This window comes from Serinus canaria, chromosome 2, assembly GCF_022539315.1.
Source record: "Serinus canaria isolate serCan28SL12 chromosome 2, serCan2020, whole genome shotgun sequence".
NCBI lineage: Eukaryota > Metazoa > Chordata > Aves > Passeriformes > Fringillidae > Serinus > Serinus canaria.
In genome coordinates this window covers 40798851-40815259 of record NC_066315.1, presented here as the reverse complement: position 1 = coordinate 40815259, position 16409 = coordinate 40798851, and the positions used below count along the sequence as shown (strand labels likewise).

The 16409-nt window shown below is 38.6% G+C and overlaps 1 protein-coding gene across 4 annotated transcripts in view; it reads right to left on the bottom strand.

Moving 5' to 3' along the window:
- RBMS3 (RNA binding motif single stranded interacting protein 3) overlaps nt 1–16409 on the bottom strand; it is a 702347-nt gene that overhangs the window by 64902 nt on the left and 621036 nt on the right. For all 4 annotated transcript variants that reach the window (XM_030232505.2, XM_030232511.2, XM_030232509.2 and 1 more), the window contains 3 exons: nt 12160–12206; nt 4861–4957; nt 2250–2300 (listed from right to left, as the gene is read on the bottom strand). In XM_030232505.2, coding sequence (XP_030088365.1) covers nt 2250–2300; nt 4861–4957; nt 12160–12206 — 195 coding nt within the window. The remainder of the gene's footprint in view (nt 1–2249; nt 2301–4860; nt 4958–12159; nt 12207–16409) is intronic.

The window sequence follows — 16409 nt, the reverse complement described above, 5'->3', positions numbered from 1 at the left end:
CAAAATTTCTCCTTCCTGGGGTAAGGGGAATGTAACATTTATCTGCAGTGGTGTCCAGGGGGACGTCACATGCCACAATCAATCACTTCATAAAATATGAAGTGGTGGCAATTTAGATAATAGCATGGAAAACTAGCTTATAAGAAGAAACAGAAAGCTAACAAAATTGGAAAGTTCCCAGTTTCATCAGCTCACAGGATTACCAAAACTCACACCCTTAATTCTCCCAACTTTACTGTAATCTTTTCTTTATTTTTTTTTTTTTTTTTAGCTGTGGAACTGCCTAGAATAGAGCCTATATATAGCTAGGCATAGAACTACAGAACCTTAAAATGAACACAGATTCTTTATTTTCTTTCAAAACAGACCATTAATTCTGAAGTCTCCTGAATTCTCTGTGTGGCAATATTCTGACAAGTTTTCAGACATTTCTAATAAAGAATTCATCTCTGAATGAAACCTTGGGAATGGTAGTTCTGCCTTTTGGCTTTTTATGCTTCTTTGGTACTAAATGCCTCATGTCCTCTTAAGAACATAATCTTTGGAAACATATGGGAAAAATCTGTCAGTGAAGAGTCTAGGATTGCTACAGAAAACACACTGAAGTAACCCACAACAGCAATGAGACTGGAACAGAAATGGTACACCACTTATCCACTGTCCCTCTGCTTTTCCATCTAGAATCACACTTTCTTTTTTTGACATGACTCTCTGGTTCACAGTGAGTACCAATTTAACTCAGCATTTTGAGGGTGCTACTCACTATAAAATACAAGTCTTCTCTTCACGCCCTTACTAAGGGGAAACACATTTAATTACTTCATAATAATACCTCTCCTAGTACTACAGAAAAATGCTTTGCTCAATATTGTCAAATAAAACTCTAACACACATATACACAAAATCTGGTAGAGTGCTTAGATTTTTCTTTTAGAAAGGGAATCTTTCTGCAAGGATTGGAGCTTCTTTGGCTTCCACAATTCTCATAGCTCATCAAATACACACATCTAAGACTTCTTGTGGTATGCTATTAAATCCAAATATTAGAATACAGGACTGATGTTATCTGTGAATTGGTTCAACACATTTTATCTCTGTACAAGGAATAGAGCAACAGCTTTACTCCACTGAGATGGTAAGTTCCTCCAGGGTCTGCAGAGAGGTGCAGCAGGAGGAACTGGGTGCCCAGTCAGTCCCACACTATGCTCTCTGCCTTGTGAGAGAACTGGAGAACTTGCCTCCAAAGAGCTGAGGGGTGTGGAAAGGGGGCTGCAAACTGGGATGAGAGACTTGCGCAACTAAACAGATATGTAGTGTAATTATATCCGTGTTGCTGTACAGCTAACTCTCACCAGAAGTTACACTTCTGTGAAGTCAAAATATTTGAACAAAAACATGAACAATAAACAATCCTGAGCTACAGACCTTCATTTTAATATTACTCCTCTTCTAAAAAATCAATGTATTGATGATTACGTGGAGTATGCATTTAAATTTTGATTAATGGCACTGTCAAGTGGATCTATACCTGACAAACTCAAAAAAGGTAGAAATGTTACTACAGTGATCTGTCTATAGTGGAATTCAGTATGGTGTTTTCTCCAGGTATAATGCTAATATTTAGGTAAAGAGCATCCAAAGTCCTCTGTGAGGTAAAGAAAAATCAGCTGCACTCGTTCTAAAGAATGTTGATTAGAAACATAGTGCAGCTTTAAGTAGTTATAAATTGATAAAGATGACAATTTACTTGGGGCAAAGGGGGAAGAGTTGACTGTCCAAATCATAAAGTAGATTCAGATTTGTCAGAGACTCTCTAAGACAGTTGTGCTTCACCCTTTTCCACCAGGCTGAAATTCATTACTGAGGCAATGAGGATCCTTGACATAAAGCTGCACAGGACGTTTTTGATGGATAAGCGTGTAAGGGAATGGTCACATGTGATCCTGGCAATTCAAAGTACGCAGGAATGCGGTTATCTTGCAGTCCCTGAAGCACAGCTTCAGAAGCAACACTTCAGAACTTGTTACTCTCTTACAATCAATGCAATTAGATAACACATCAACCATCCTCCACTTTCCACCAAATCAAATGGTGCTCCTTAAAGAAACAGAATCTTTACGGCAGAGGCCTCTTGTCTCAGGGAGCAGCTGCCCGCTCTTACATGACCCAGGACTTCAACGTGGCTGGACAAGCAGAGCAAGGCTACAATGGAAGCACTTTTAGCCAGATAGAACCAAGTATCCACTTACTGTTGGTTGCATAACATATGGCGGATGAGGCATCCATGAAGTACTCTGGACCTGCGCATCAAATACTTTTAATTAGCATAGAAAAGTTTAAAACTTAAAGATTTACTTAAAAATATTCTCTCTATTACAACTGAGGTGCTAATTTTGACAGAAGACTTAAGTCTTATAACTCAACCCAAAATTAATTTACGCTTTGTAAAGTTATTGATAAAGGAAAAAGCTTTCAAAGTTTATTTGATAATGTTTTCCACCAAAGATAGAAGTCTGAGTGATTGCACCACTGCTATGAATCACAACATTTTATCTCGTAAAGAAGCCTTCGATATTCCATGTTGTCCTGTTTTTTCATTTGCATTTTTTGCTTTCATCCATCAATGTAATCATGAACATGTCATCCAACCGACAGTGCAGGAGACAGAAAATGTTCAAAGTTTATTTTCCAAAGTATCTGTATGAACTTTTAAAGGTATAGCATTTTCAGAGATCCCAGAATGACTTGATCTGTTTCCAGTAAGAACTGCAGATCTAATTCAGAGCTTTTGAGAATTATTCTAATTGAAAGCTTTTTTTCATGGCAAAGCTGGCTTAAGAAGTCTGCCCCTCCAGGATCATTCTTAGCTAGAGCATGGGTATAGCTGGGGTCTGTTCCCACCAGAACCCCACATGCATCACCAAAGACTTTCTTTGTTGTTTTGCCTTATGACTGCCATGCAATGTATTTCAAGGACATAAAAATTTTACTAAGAATTAGACACATTATAGGGTGTTTGCATATTTGTTGTGGCATCTCTGATTTTTGCTATGTGCTTTGTGCTATGCGTGAATGGCCCACTCGCTACAGAATTTTGTATTTTAGTTTGGGTTTGCATCAGTCTGGACACCACAACACACAAGTACACAAAAGATGAAGCTGTGCCAGAGCCTTCAGAGGACACCTCACTTGCTGTCCCAGAGATGGGTGTGCAGCACCTCAGACTGAGCATGTCCAAGAATAACAAGGAGAAAGCTACAAGGTCCCACTTCTCCAGACGCCTTGAGATTTTGTTCATGAAGAAAGTGTTGAGAATTATGTGTAAAACAGTGTGCTCCAACATTTGTATATGTTTATTGAAGTCTATTTTTTGTTGAAAGGCAAGTTCAGGAAAACATCTTTGGAACCAAAACCAGCACACCCACGTGTGAACACACCTCTACTACAACAATATTTTCTGCTGGGAATCCCCATGAGCTAAAACACACTAGAGCTGCCACAGCTTGCTGCTGCTCATTGCTCCCACTCTTGCACCACTGCAGCTCCTTCACAGTGCCAAGGGTAAATATCTTTGGGCTTACACTGCCAACTATCTAAGGAAAATGATACAGGTTAAAAAAAAAATAAAAAAGAATGATTTTGTTGCAAATGCATGAACCACAAACTGATGCAATGGTTCAAACCAGAATGGGAAAAGGGGAGCAACTGTGAACTGTGGAGCAGTGATGAAAGTAAGTGGCTGGGGTGGCCTGAACTCAGTGGCCTGAATGGGAAGCAGTGTGGCTCTTAAGCCAGCTTTGCTACCAAGGAAATGGCGTGTGTGCTGCATGCAATGCAGCGTATATCTCTGCCATTGACTCTACTGAAATTTACTGAATTTACTTCACCAAAACAACTTTTGGCTACATAGCCATCTCAAACAAAATAACACAAAGAGAATTACAAGAATCATCTGTCTTTGAAGATCAAGTTTAAAGTAGAGTAACTTCTCAGAATTACCTGTAAGCAGTACCATACCATCTGCACACACCTCCCCTACACCCCAAAAAAACAACCTTAGCATTAAGAACAACCCACCATGCAGCTTTGAAAGTTTGGGTAGCTTATTTCAGGTAAGACTCAGGGTTGGAAAATCACTGATGGCACAGGAGAGAAACAAGTAAAATTGGAAAATGTATAGTCAGTGACCAGCTTCTGTGAAGTGATAAATTCCCAGACAGTGGCTAGTAATAAAAATACACAATCTGATTTAGACTTCCATCTCAGAAAGCCAAAACAAGACAATAATTTCCCAGTGGAGATCTGAGAGGGATATGCTGAAAAGAGAAATTCTGAATGACACGGCATGTAGCAGACTAAAGAATGATTTGAGGACACTTATCCTCAAGTAATTTGCTTTGTCAGGAATTATTGGACAAAAATGAGTACTTTTAAAAGATGTAGTTACTAGAAAAAATGTAGCTGGGGTCAAAAGGTCAAAGCATAATGCAGTCAACATAAATTATGAAAAAGAAACACTTAAAAAACTTTTGGCTAATGAAGGGGAGCCAAAATGAGGAAACAATTCAATAAGAATGATGAGCTTCTGGTGTTGTCAATTGGAAATTAGGCAAAATGTTGTTTATCAGAGAAGCTGATTGAAATGAAGAATTACAGTGGCTTTCATTACTCTGTAAAGAATGCAGGAAACACTTAAAACTCTACCCAATGATACCTGAATATTCCTAGAGAGCCCTTTGTTTCAAGAGCGACTCAAGAGTGCAAGCACTCACAGCTTTCTGTGGTATACACTCTGCCTTCATCCACATCCAAAACATCATTAACTGGGAAACACAGTAGACAAGTGCATATCTGACGTACCTGATATGTAGAGACAGGGGAAGCAGCAATGAATGGCGTGATTGATGTCTGTGGAATCATGCGGTTTGTTGGAATACTGTACGGTGAGGAATAAAATCTGCAAACAAAGAACAAAGGCAAGAGGGTTTTGAACCTTTTGACTACTTAGGCTCTGACTAAATAATTCACTGCCTCCTGGGCAAAGACAAAAAGAGTCTACCCAGGTAATTATGTCCATCTATTTCCAAAACCACAATAAAAAAAGATGAGATGGCTCCACTGAGCAGATCTTGAAAATGGAAAGGAGGAGGAATATTTACACAAAGCATATTTTTTTTCACTTCAACTAGCACAAATATCGAACTTCACAATACAAGAAGCAATTATCTGAGATGCAAAGACAGCTGATTTTCCAGGGCACTAGCTAGTGAAAGGAAATTTCTTACACAATATCGAAGACAACATTACTGATTTCATTTTTACAGAGGTTACTGTTTTCTTTTCATATCCTAGTGCTTCAGTGCTGAGAATAACACATTCTATATACATGCCTGAATTATTTTATTAAGGGGTGGCTACAAAAACTCTGGCTGAAATTTTCGTATTCATCTATGCAGAGAGCAAAACCCCCTTTTTCTGGTGAAATATATCAGGAATTATGAGGCTAAATGCCCCAGGCAGCACTAAAAATCCCAGATTTAGTCGGTTTTATTTCCACTGTTGCATGCTATGAACAGAACCTGCACCATCTCTTGCTTGATGGCAATAAATGTTATATTCTTTCTCCTTCCCTGTGTGTTAATGGTTATTGATAAAATTATCACTTGGAAAATATCATCACTACTGCTGGATTGTGTTAGTACTTTATATGTGTATGCTTGTAAAGATTTTTGCATTTGACCTTTTTGCAGTTTTAACTGTAAGCCAGAAAATTAAAATTGCTTAAAAAAAGAATGTTTGTGGTTTTACTGTTGTCTAAATGCCTGTATTTTGGACTCAGAGAGAAAACCCTCATGTGCAGCCGCTCTTTTGTACAATTTAAACCTCATGTAGATCTTTCTCATATAGGATGCACCAGTAGGTAACAGAAGATTCTGCACAGTGAAGTGAATTGCATTCCCTCTCTTTCTGTATTTTTCCCCTCCCTACTCTGAGGCAATCAACAGTAGCTTTCCATGAGGGCTATGCAACAAAAAAAAAAAAAAAAAAAAAAAAAAAAATCATTACTGGTGTTTAAACAAGTGCTCTATTTCCTGATCGCCCTGGCATCACAGATTTAGTACTAATCAGTGTAGTTCAGACTGGATGCATTCATTCTGGATGCAGGCTCAAATAACTACCGACTTCAACCAATAGCCTTGGAAAAACAGGCTGCTCTCTTTGAACGCTGGGCGGAAACATCCAAAGTTAGGAGGGGAGAGGGAGACAGAGAAGCAATCATTTGTTCTTTCTATTCCAAATCAGATTTTAAAATGCCAAAAGCAGCAGGTGGCATCTGAGTGATTTTTTGTTTAATAGAAATATAATGCTATTTTAGGACCATTTATCAGCCCTCACAATGCTTGCACAGAGACTATTTTAAAATTGTGCCTTTGCCCAATTTTATATATATCCCATTATGAGAACTAAGAGGCAATTGTATCCCCATGTTTATACCCAATATTAAGTTCACACAACATCACGGGAGAAGGGATTTTTATACCACTAGGCAGAGTCATCTATGGCACTAGCATGTTGCATATTCTCTAACCCTTTTTACAAGGTTCTCCCAGATTAATGTTAACCAAAAATCACTTGGACTATGCTCTTGCTAAGTGGGTCAACTGAGAAATTTTGTGTGCAGAAAATTAAAATACTCAATGGCAGACTGACAGAATTTAATAGTCGATGGGTAAAATGTGTAATGTATAGAAATACATATAAATCTTTTAAACTAAAAAATAATATAAACCAAAAAATCTTTTGAGAAAACCACACATTTTTGTTTACTCTTTTCTCATTCTGTTCATAAACATAGCATTGATGCTGGGCTCATATCCTTAACCACGTATGAACCACTCAGACAAAGACAAGTACAGGGAAGAAACAACTTTCCATTTGGAAATAGTGCTGACTCTTTGGAACAAACTCACCAATAAATCCCAGCAAATACAAATTTACAGAAAATGTGTGCTAAGCCAAGAATTTGACAGACAGCTTGCCATTTCAGTTTCAGCTTAGAGATGCATTTATCTGAATAGTACACAAGCCTGTAGAATATATACTGTGGTAATGTGGAAAATAATGTGCCCTTCCCACAGCCCTGCCAATACCATTTATCTGTCACCATTTGGAATGCTCTCAAATAAGGATCAAATAAAACATACCACCAGGACATTCAGCTGTATTGGGAAAATTCCTGCACAAGGGCGTCAAGGAAGAGAAAGGAAGAAACTCTGATGCCGCAAATGACAGCGCAGGAAAATCAAGTTCATATATTTCAGTTTTAATAATAATAATAATAATAATAATAATAATAATAATAATAATAATAATAATAATAATAATAATAATATCAAGTGTTACAATCTCAGCCACTGCAACAGGCTGCAAAGAAACTATTTTGCAGTCAGGAATTTCTTACATCAAGAGACAAAGGCTTGTTTTCTTTCCTCAGGGCCACTTGTGGCTAAAAGGATCTAATAGTAAAGGATGTGGATGTCTGCCACATGTGAAGAACAGTGGTGTGGTGAGGATAGAGGTGTCCTTGCTGGGGATGGACTCAAGCAGTGCCACCCTGAGGTATGGGATGCTCAACCTACCACACTGCTGGAGTCATCTGCTGCCAGGGCAGGGCTCATTGACAAAGAGCCTGTGGGACACTGAGGCATCTCTCTAAATTCCCTCTACATACAAATGGGCTATCATCCTCATATGCAACTGGCATAAGTGGCATGCTGGGGATCTAATAAGAGACAAGGGGAAAAAAACACATGAGTAGCCTGCTCTGGCACAAACTCTACAGCATGACAACAAGATTTGCAGCTGAGGACCTTCCTGTATTCAGTCTTAGGCCTTGCCTTCTTTTTTTTCTTTAGGCTTAGGGAGAGGTGAAATGAGGTGGAAGATGAATGTTTTAAGTTCATTCAAGGGAATACAGGACTCTCAGTCATCAGAATATCTACATCAGAAAGAGGAGTAGAAAGAGATATGAATTATACTGGCTTTGATTCGTCTTAGATATATTCAATTATGCCTCCAAGTTTCCTGGCATGAAAATGCACACAGTGTATCAAGTACAGAGCACTAGGCATTAGGAGAGCTGCAGGTTTTGTGATGTAGTTGGCCTCTGAGCTCTAAGGAGAGCTTTCCAGAAGGCTCAGCTGCATTTTCTGCAGATGCAGTTTGCATCCTTACATTGATCTGTGCAGTTTTTCACAGGTGCAAGACAATGTCCCTGCTCTTCAGCTGCAATTGCAATGCTAGGAGCACAAGCATGCAGGTGGTAAGGGCAAGGCAAAATGGACGTCACCCTTGTGTTAAAAATAGACTTTTTCAGCATGCCTAGATTTTATAAGCAAAGGGGAAACTCATCACTAGTTGGGGAAAAGATGCTTCTGGAAGTTCCTGAAGGGAACTTTTTTTATAAGGGGCTCAAAAGAACACATTTTGGAGCGATGTTAAAAAGAAGCAAATTTCCAGTACCTCATCAGGCACACAGACACAGCGCTTTAACAACAGTTTCTGTTGCTTAACAGACAAAGCACATACTCCTCTGCTACACCAACCCTCCCTTTGCATTTGGGGACTGCATTATCTGCAGTGTCTGGTCACTATTTCCCTGCCAAAAAGGGTGAAAAAAAAAAATCCATATGGTTCCCATTCTATTGGGGAATGTGCAAGTTTCCAGACAGAATCTGTACAAGAGCAAGATCCTATTTGCGCTGCAATAAACACCATTTGCTCATGCCTCATGCCTGCGGGCAGTACTGAAAAAGTTAGATTCATAAATAGCATCCTGGGGCTCACATAATGTAAGAGTATTACCAAGCATTATCAAGGCAGCAATTTTCTGTTGCAACAAGGCACACAGTCAGATGTTGGACTTGGAAAAGACCTATCTGAGTATTGAGCCCATTGGCCAGCAAACACACAAAATTGTCCCCCAGATATGAGGCACTAAACTGATAAAGCACATCGCAATCTAGTCAAATGGCCAGGAGGACTCCAGCCTCAGGAACATTTTAAATGAGCTTCCTTACAGTGCAAGTACAAGAGCTCTATCCTGCTCCTTGTATGAGTGCATAAAGCTACTAAAGCAATGTTAATGCCACAAATCGAAAAATCAATAGCATATTACAACAGGCACACACTGCTCCCCAAAATAAAACCTGAGTACCTTTATAAACACAATTCAGAAAAGGCTGATTATAAAACAAAACAAACAAACAAAAAAAAAAAAGGTGAAGTGGTTGCCAAGTGAAAAGATCTTATCTGCTGAAGTGTGTGCTTACCATATCCTCAGTACCTCATGCTGCAATGCTATGGTACACTATGGGCTGGGTTCTCCACTCCATTATACCAGTTTTATACTGATGTAACTCCACTGGATGCTTAAACAGAGCTACATGGGCATAAAAACAATATAATGAAATGGAGAATTGAGCTTTACAATGTAATAGACTCAGAAGAAAATCATCTATTTCTTAGCAGAGGAAAAAATCATAGTCATTTTTAGTGAGAGCCTCTCTCACACTGTTTTATTTCTGCTATAGATTTTCAAGGCAAATATGCAGTTATATGGTAATAAAAGTGATAGTATGACACCATGAACAATAAGAACCTACCTTTTCATTTGGAAGCAAGAGTCCAGATTCTTCCCTCATGGCCCAACCCAAAACCTAATATAAACCACGCCTCTTAAGGAACTATGAATTTTAAATACCACCCCATGACACCGGCTGCAGAGACATGGTTCTCCTGTAGGCTTCCATCCTCCACATAATCCTGTGTGGATTTAGAAACAGATGCATCCAAACACATCTATCAACCCTAGAAAGATCTCTAGTAAACATCAGCATGGGCAGTTTCTTTTTAAGTTTTTTTGGTGGTTCATAACTCTTCTGAATCATCACCTTGACTTGGTATCTTTACATTTCTCATCCCCAGACTCTACCTTCACTACATTCTGCACTGGTGACCCCAGCTGAATGCTACAAGGAAATCACCTCTGTCTTACAGATCTTTAGGTGACATTGCTCCATGCAAACTTTAGTGGCTTGGCCCACGTTAAAGCCAAAATATTCTACAGCCTTTTAAGCACAGGGTGGGTGTGCCACACTGCCCTTCCCATGAGGAAGATGCCCCTTTGCTGACTTAACCTGTTACTTCACAGAGCTTAAAGAGCCTTTAAGTCTCTTTCCCCATGGCCACACACCGATGCCTGCGTCTTGTGTCAGCAAGCAGCAGATCAAACTCACTCATTTCACAAGCAAATCATCAAGGTTCTCCCTGACTTTATTAAAATAAAACTCCTGAGCTAGATTTTCACTGTACTTGCAAGTTAAAGAGGTTTATGAAAAACAGAAAAAACAAAGATGCAGGATATGTAGAGATTGCTGTGTGAATGTCTTGGGAGATAAAAAAAATCCTGTTGGACCAAAAGGGTCCTGGTGATCCTTATGATACTGCACACAATCAAGATCTCACCACAAGAGCATTTTGAATGATGGTTTAGTCCTGATAAAACTGAAAATATTTTGACACTTTAGAAAAAAGACATATGTCAAAGTAGTTATGGTCACTCATAGAGAGATATCTGGTACTGTAATTTAATTTATTTCTTGTTTTAAAAATAAAAGAACATTTAAAAAACTGCAGAACTGAAATCCTCCATTGAGTAGAATTTATTTACCCAATGATAAGTGACAGCGTGCTCAAGCATTTGAGTGACCAAACGACCTGAGCAGCCTGAACACCATAGGTGTTCTTTGGTATAAATAATGTCTGATTGTGAGATAACTTTCTTAACTTTAAAAGAATTCTTCTTGAATTAAAATCCTATTAATCTCAATGGGTCATTCAAACTACGGTTTCCAAAATACTCACAACACTGACAAGCAGGAACTTATATGAAAAAAAAAAAAAAAGCCAGTTGTCCACATGAAACACTGGTGTATTATAAACCAGTGATGTTTTTATTCACAGATTATAATGTTTTACCAGCTGAAAAGTATGACAAGAGAGAAGAATGACTCATGTGGAGGTCAGAACAGGGAAATAGAAGCAGAGAATTCTGAAATTACAATTACAAACAAGCTCTTTTTTCTTCTGAGTTTGGCCTCTTCCTCCATAACACAGGAATATCACAAGTCCTACAAAATTACTCCTTGTAAAAGAAAATTAAGCAAAATAGACTATTACTATTGATTTCTTTTAAACTACTGGGAATGTTAGGTTTTTTCCTAAATGCTTCAACCAGCAGCGCCCTAACAACTGTTTAACAAATAAACTCATTCTTATCAATATCAATAAATTCTCCCCTTCAGCTGGAGAACAGGTGGGAGTATGCATGGAATTTGATAATTGTATCATACATCTCTCTGATCAGAGAGTGAGTGTCAAAGAGTTCAAGGATGAACTTCCTGCCTCTTTTCAAATTGTTGTTAACCTAGCTGAAAAGAGAGCTAAAAAAAGAGGATATTTTTTCTAGTTTATGAAATAATTGGAAAAGTAATCATGCAGGTAAATAATATGATGATGTAATTTCACCTCTTGGTTTGAGAAAAAATTGCAATTCCTCGTGTCAACAAATGGTAGCTGAGAAGTAAAGAAGAGTGTTGCTCAGAATATTACCCTTAAATCCCATCTGCTTACACACTAATTTAAGGCTTTCTCCCTATCTGGCATTTTTATTCAGACAATGACATGGAAGGCAGCCAGCCTGCAGAAAGAACCCCAGATGAAGTAACAGCTCCATTATTCAAAATACGTTGGAATCTTCAATGATTATTTTAACAAAAGCCAAGTCAGTAAAGGGAAACTTTACTGGTTTCCACTTCATGACAGAGAGAGATTAAAAAGACATCTCCTATCATTTGCCAAATAGAGATGGGAACTATTAGAAAAAACAACTTCCCATTCAAATGGATATTGCAAACAAGAAGGCATCAAAAGAAAAGGAAAACTAAAGAAGAACTTGACAATATAGCTTTATATGCTTCAGAAAAAAATATGACTGAGTGGATTTGCTTTTCAAAAAGTTTCACTACAGAAAGAGAAAACAGAAGATGACATTCAAAATAATTTTTAAAAAGACATAAGAAAACATGCATTTCTTACCCATTCTGTATAGCAGCTGTTGGATCGTAAGTCAAAGCCATGCCAGCCTGCACATAGTTAGGGAAGAAAAACAGATTTTTACTATTACTGAAGGAAAAGGGGAAAAAGAAATTAAAAAAATAAAAAAGAAATGAAACATATTCAAAGCCAATGTGAATAAAAACTGTATGCAACTTAAACAGAAATCTAAATTCTCAAGGGAAGCTCAGATGGCCAAAAGCAGCATGGACAGATTGGGTACCTCCTCAGCCTGAGAGATCACTGAGAAACAGATCTGTTCAGTCTGTTGGTTGCCATCTTTCCACAACATTTAGGGAAAATGATGGGGGTTTTTTGCACCAGTATCAATTAATAATTCCACTGATATTAATGACTTTACAGCTGATTATTCACTATAACAAGACAGACCCAAATCCTGCTGCCACCTGTGAGATGGGTGATTGGGAAATATTCCAAAGCCAACTTAGTGAGAGCTTCAGAGGAAGGAGTCTCATCTTTCCTAGAAAGGTCACACCCTGTATGACCCCTGCCTTCAGTTTCTGTGAGGTGTAACTCGTAGTCAAGAGTTAATTCATTACCATGAGACAAGAAACAAAAAATGGGCTGTGAAGCAGAAAAGCTTGAGCTTTCAAACAAAGCTTTTAAAATACTTCAGAGGTCTGGACAGCAAAAGAATTTGTTAATGTGTTACACAGAGCTTTTCAACTGCCATTTGCCACCAGGCAGACCGTGACCTGTGCAAAAGGATTTGGCAGTGTCAAAACATTGTCCAGCTAGCAACTGTCTTCTCTGCCACCCTTAGCAGACATATCCACAGGTACCACAGGAAAGGCAGTGAGAGAGCAGGGCTGCAGACAGTATTAAGCACTCTACCTTATGCTCCAACATAGCAGTCAAGGTCATGCAGGAAAGACCTTTTTTTCCCCCCAGCATTTACTTAAAGACATGGAACTGACAATCTCTCCTCCCACACACAGCATTTGCTTTGACTTTTTGCCTTCCTTATCGATTTTTATCCCTCCCTTTGTGAAACGCTTTCCAATGTAAGACTACCAAGAGATGAGAAGTTGTCCTTTGTGCAGGGTAAGAAGCACAATAGAGAGAAACTCTATTGCTCAAGGTGCTGCTCTCCCTGTGGGAGCAGCTGAAAAAATGCCACGACACCATCCCACCCCAAGACACTGTATTTCTCTTCATTTTTCACACATATCCTATGCTTGTTGCCTGAGACAGGCAGCATTTTCTTCAAGGACAGATGCTTTACCAACCACGTGGCATGGTCTGTGCTCCTGCTGGGAGTTTTTCGTGCCCCTAAAGCCATCTACCAAAGCACTTCTGAATAATGGCACCTGCCCCCTTCCAGATGGCTGCACAGACAGGTCAGGAAAGCGCCTGGGCTTGGCTGGTTCCCAGGCAGGCGGGTGAGCAGCCAGGGTAAATGCACTGGTGATGAGCAGGCAGAGAGTGAGCAGCACTCCTGGAAGAGCTGGGCCACCCCAGCAGCTGCAAACTGGTCTAAGAAGAGGTGGTCCAAATTTCCAGAGGCCAAAAAATAATTTCTGATGTGAAAGACCAGATTTCATGCTACTTTGTGCTGCCCAAAAAAAGGCTTGTGTCCTTATTAAATTTGTATATTTCTCTCTTTATTCTTTTAAACAGATGCTAGGGCAAATGTTTTGCTTTATGAAAATGCCACTGTTTTAATAAAAGATGTAGTCTCTCCCAAGCAAAGGATAATTCAGGAGACAAAGTCCAAGTACATGTGGCTATTTTTGAAAGAAGTATTGATTTAATACATAGAGAAATAAAATGGCTATTTCTTTAAGTTTTAAATGTCAGAGAACTGAATTTAGGGAGACTCAAACCACTAATTATTTTGATGTAAAAAATAAATTAGCTCAGAAAATCATAATCCCTTACTTAACTTGGTTTTGTATTCTTATGTCTTATGCATGCTCAGCACATTATACTGTTTAGTAAGGTTGCATTAATTTCTGAAGGAAATGTAGAAATTTCCAAACAAAAGAGAAGAGAAAACTTTCCGGATGCAATACATTTTTGAGGAAACATACTGTCTTGTTTTCCTTTCTCTTTTCAACATGTATAAAATTGGTTATTGCTCTCTTTTTCTATTCCTGCACTAGTGAAGACAACTTCAATATTACATACAAGCTCCTGAGGGACAGAAAAATTACCTCTAATTTTTTTTTAAATATTCTTTAAAATAACTTAAGATGTTCCCTTTAAATTGAGGTGTTTACATTTTACCTCTCATCTCATGTCTACTCAGACTAACAAAAAAACTATTATAATTTCTTGGGAAAGGACATGTCCATGTTTTCTAAATTAAGGAATTTAGTTGTCCTTAGAGGTGCTCGATCAAGGCTCACTATATCCTGCAGCTTGCATTAGTGACTGGGGGATAAAATGTAACAGAGTATGTGGGTCTGGGAGGAAAAATGAAAATAAACTACTGGTCTTATTTTAGTTTCTTTGATATAAATAAGAATGAAGGTGCAGGAATGAAAACCTACAGCAGCTCTTTCACTTGCTCTCCATGTGAGACCTGCAAACATGTTTGTGCCACTTTCATTTACTTTTCTCATGGATATTTGAGCACATGGTCATGGACACTCAGCTCACCCTCCAATCCCATCACTCCCAGACCTGTGTGTGGGTCCATGCAGACAAACTGCACAAAGTCAGTTCGTTATATTGGTGTTAAGAACAGGGGGGACACAGCTGTGATCCTGAAGAGTACAAAAATATGACAGGCTAGACACTCATCTCCTCTTTATGCACATCCCATATCCATCCTGCATGCAGACAGATTACGAGAATCTGTTCAAGCACTTCAGCAGTGACCACTATAAATATCACCATCACATTTACCAGTAAATGAAAAGTCTCAGTTTAGACAAATAGGGCACAGCGTGTGGCAATGTGTGCATATGGTAACCACCTACGGCTGGCCCAGGAATATTGCTAATATCCCCTGTTGCTGCATAGCCTTAAACAGCTGCTATTTCAAATAGCTGCTAACACAGGACTATTTACTTCTTCCTCATCAAGTTGTATAATTTCTCCCCACAAAATTATGCTGGCTGGAAGCCCAGGAGTGGCAACGCTTAGAGTGGACTGGTCAAAGATTTAAGGTCTGAAGCTTCCTCATTCATCAAAAATAAAAACTGATGAGCAATAATAACTTAGTGGAAAATTGTCTGAACTTTCCTCCATAGCAGACAAACAGAAATTCCAAAAATACCAAAGGCAGAATATTAGAATTGGCCTCAGACTTCTGTGGGAGAGCTACATTCAATTCTGTTAAAATCAGAATTGAATATAGCCATCAGAGTGCTAACACAGGCTGAACTACACCAGGCACTGGCTGATGCCTCTATAGCAGCCCTCTGCTGTGCTGAGACTGTTTTCTTCTGGGCCTTTTCACCCACTGGTTTGCTCATGTCTCAGTAGAAGGAGAGGGTCTTATTCTTTCTTCTTGTAGGGACACTTCCTGACAAAATGGCACCTGAGGGAGTGGCACTGATGATGGAATGCTGGTTTAAGAAAGTATTTGTCAGATAAATCTTCTATTAAGGAACAACTGAACCACATAATTTTCATGCCACTCAGCCAGATAATGGCCCTAGACTGCGCTACTGAATGAAAACACACTAATTGAAATAAAGGTCATTCTTTATGACTGCTGGTCTGTTCAGAAAGTCAGGAGACAAAGAAATTAACTCAGCTTGTTAAAAATATTTATTTTTAAAAAAATATTACTTAAACCATATGAGTCTATTTATCTCTTATTTCTAACAAAGTGTCTGAACTTAAAGGACATGTGGAAAGAATGAAAGTTTTTGTTACCTTTTTCTGCAGTTTTTTAACTGTTGACATCAGTGAAAGAGATTTTAAGAACAAGAGATTCAGCCCGTACCTGCCCTTAAATTTAAGCTCTTTCATTCAATAGAGAGCAGGAAATATCAAAAAGCATCTGGAAAACAAGGGTTTCCCCAGGAAGTTTGAAGGCCTTTTGTTCAACACTTTATTGTGAAAATTTTTCCATGGGCAAAGACAGGATGTTCTGTTTCTGGTTTGATTTTTTCCCCGTCTATTTTATGATTTTGAACATAAACTATCTGATCTTCAATATCATGTGAAATGAAGTGGGTTTATTATTTCTCTACCCAATCCCGGTGATGTCTCACAAGAAAAAAAACTTATCAGTGCAGTATCTGTCTTCCAGC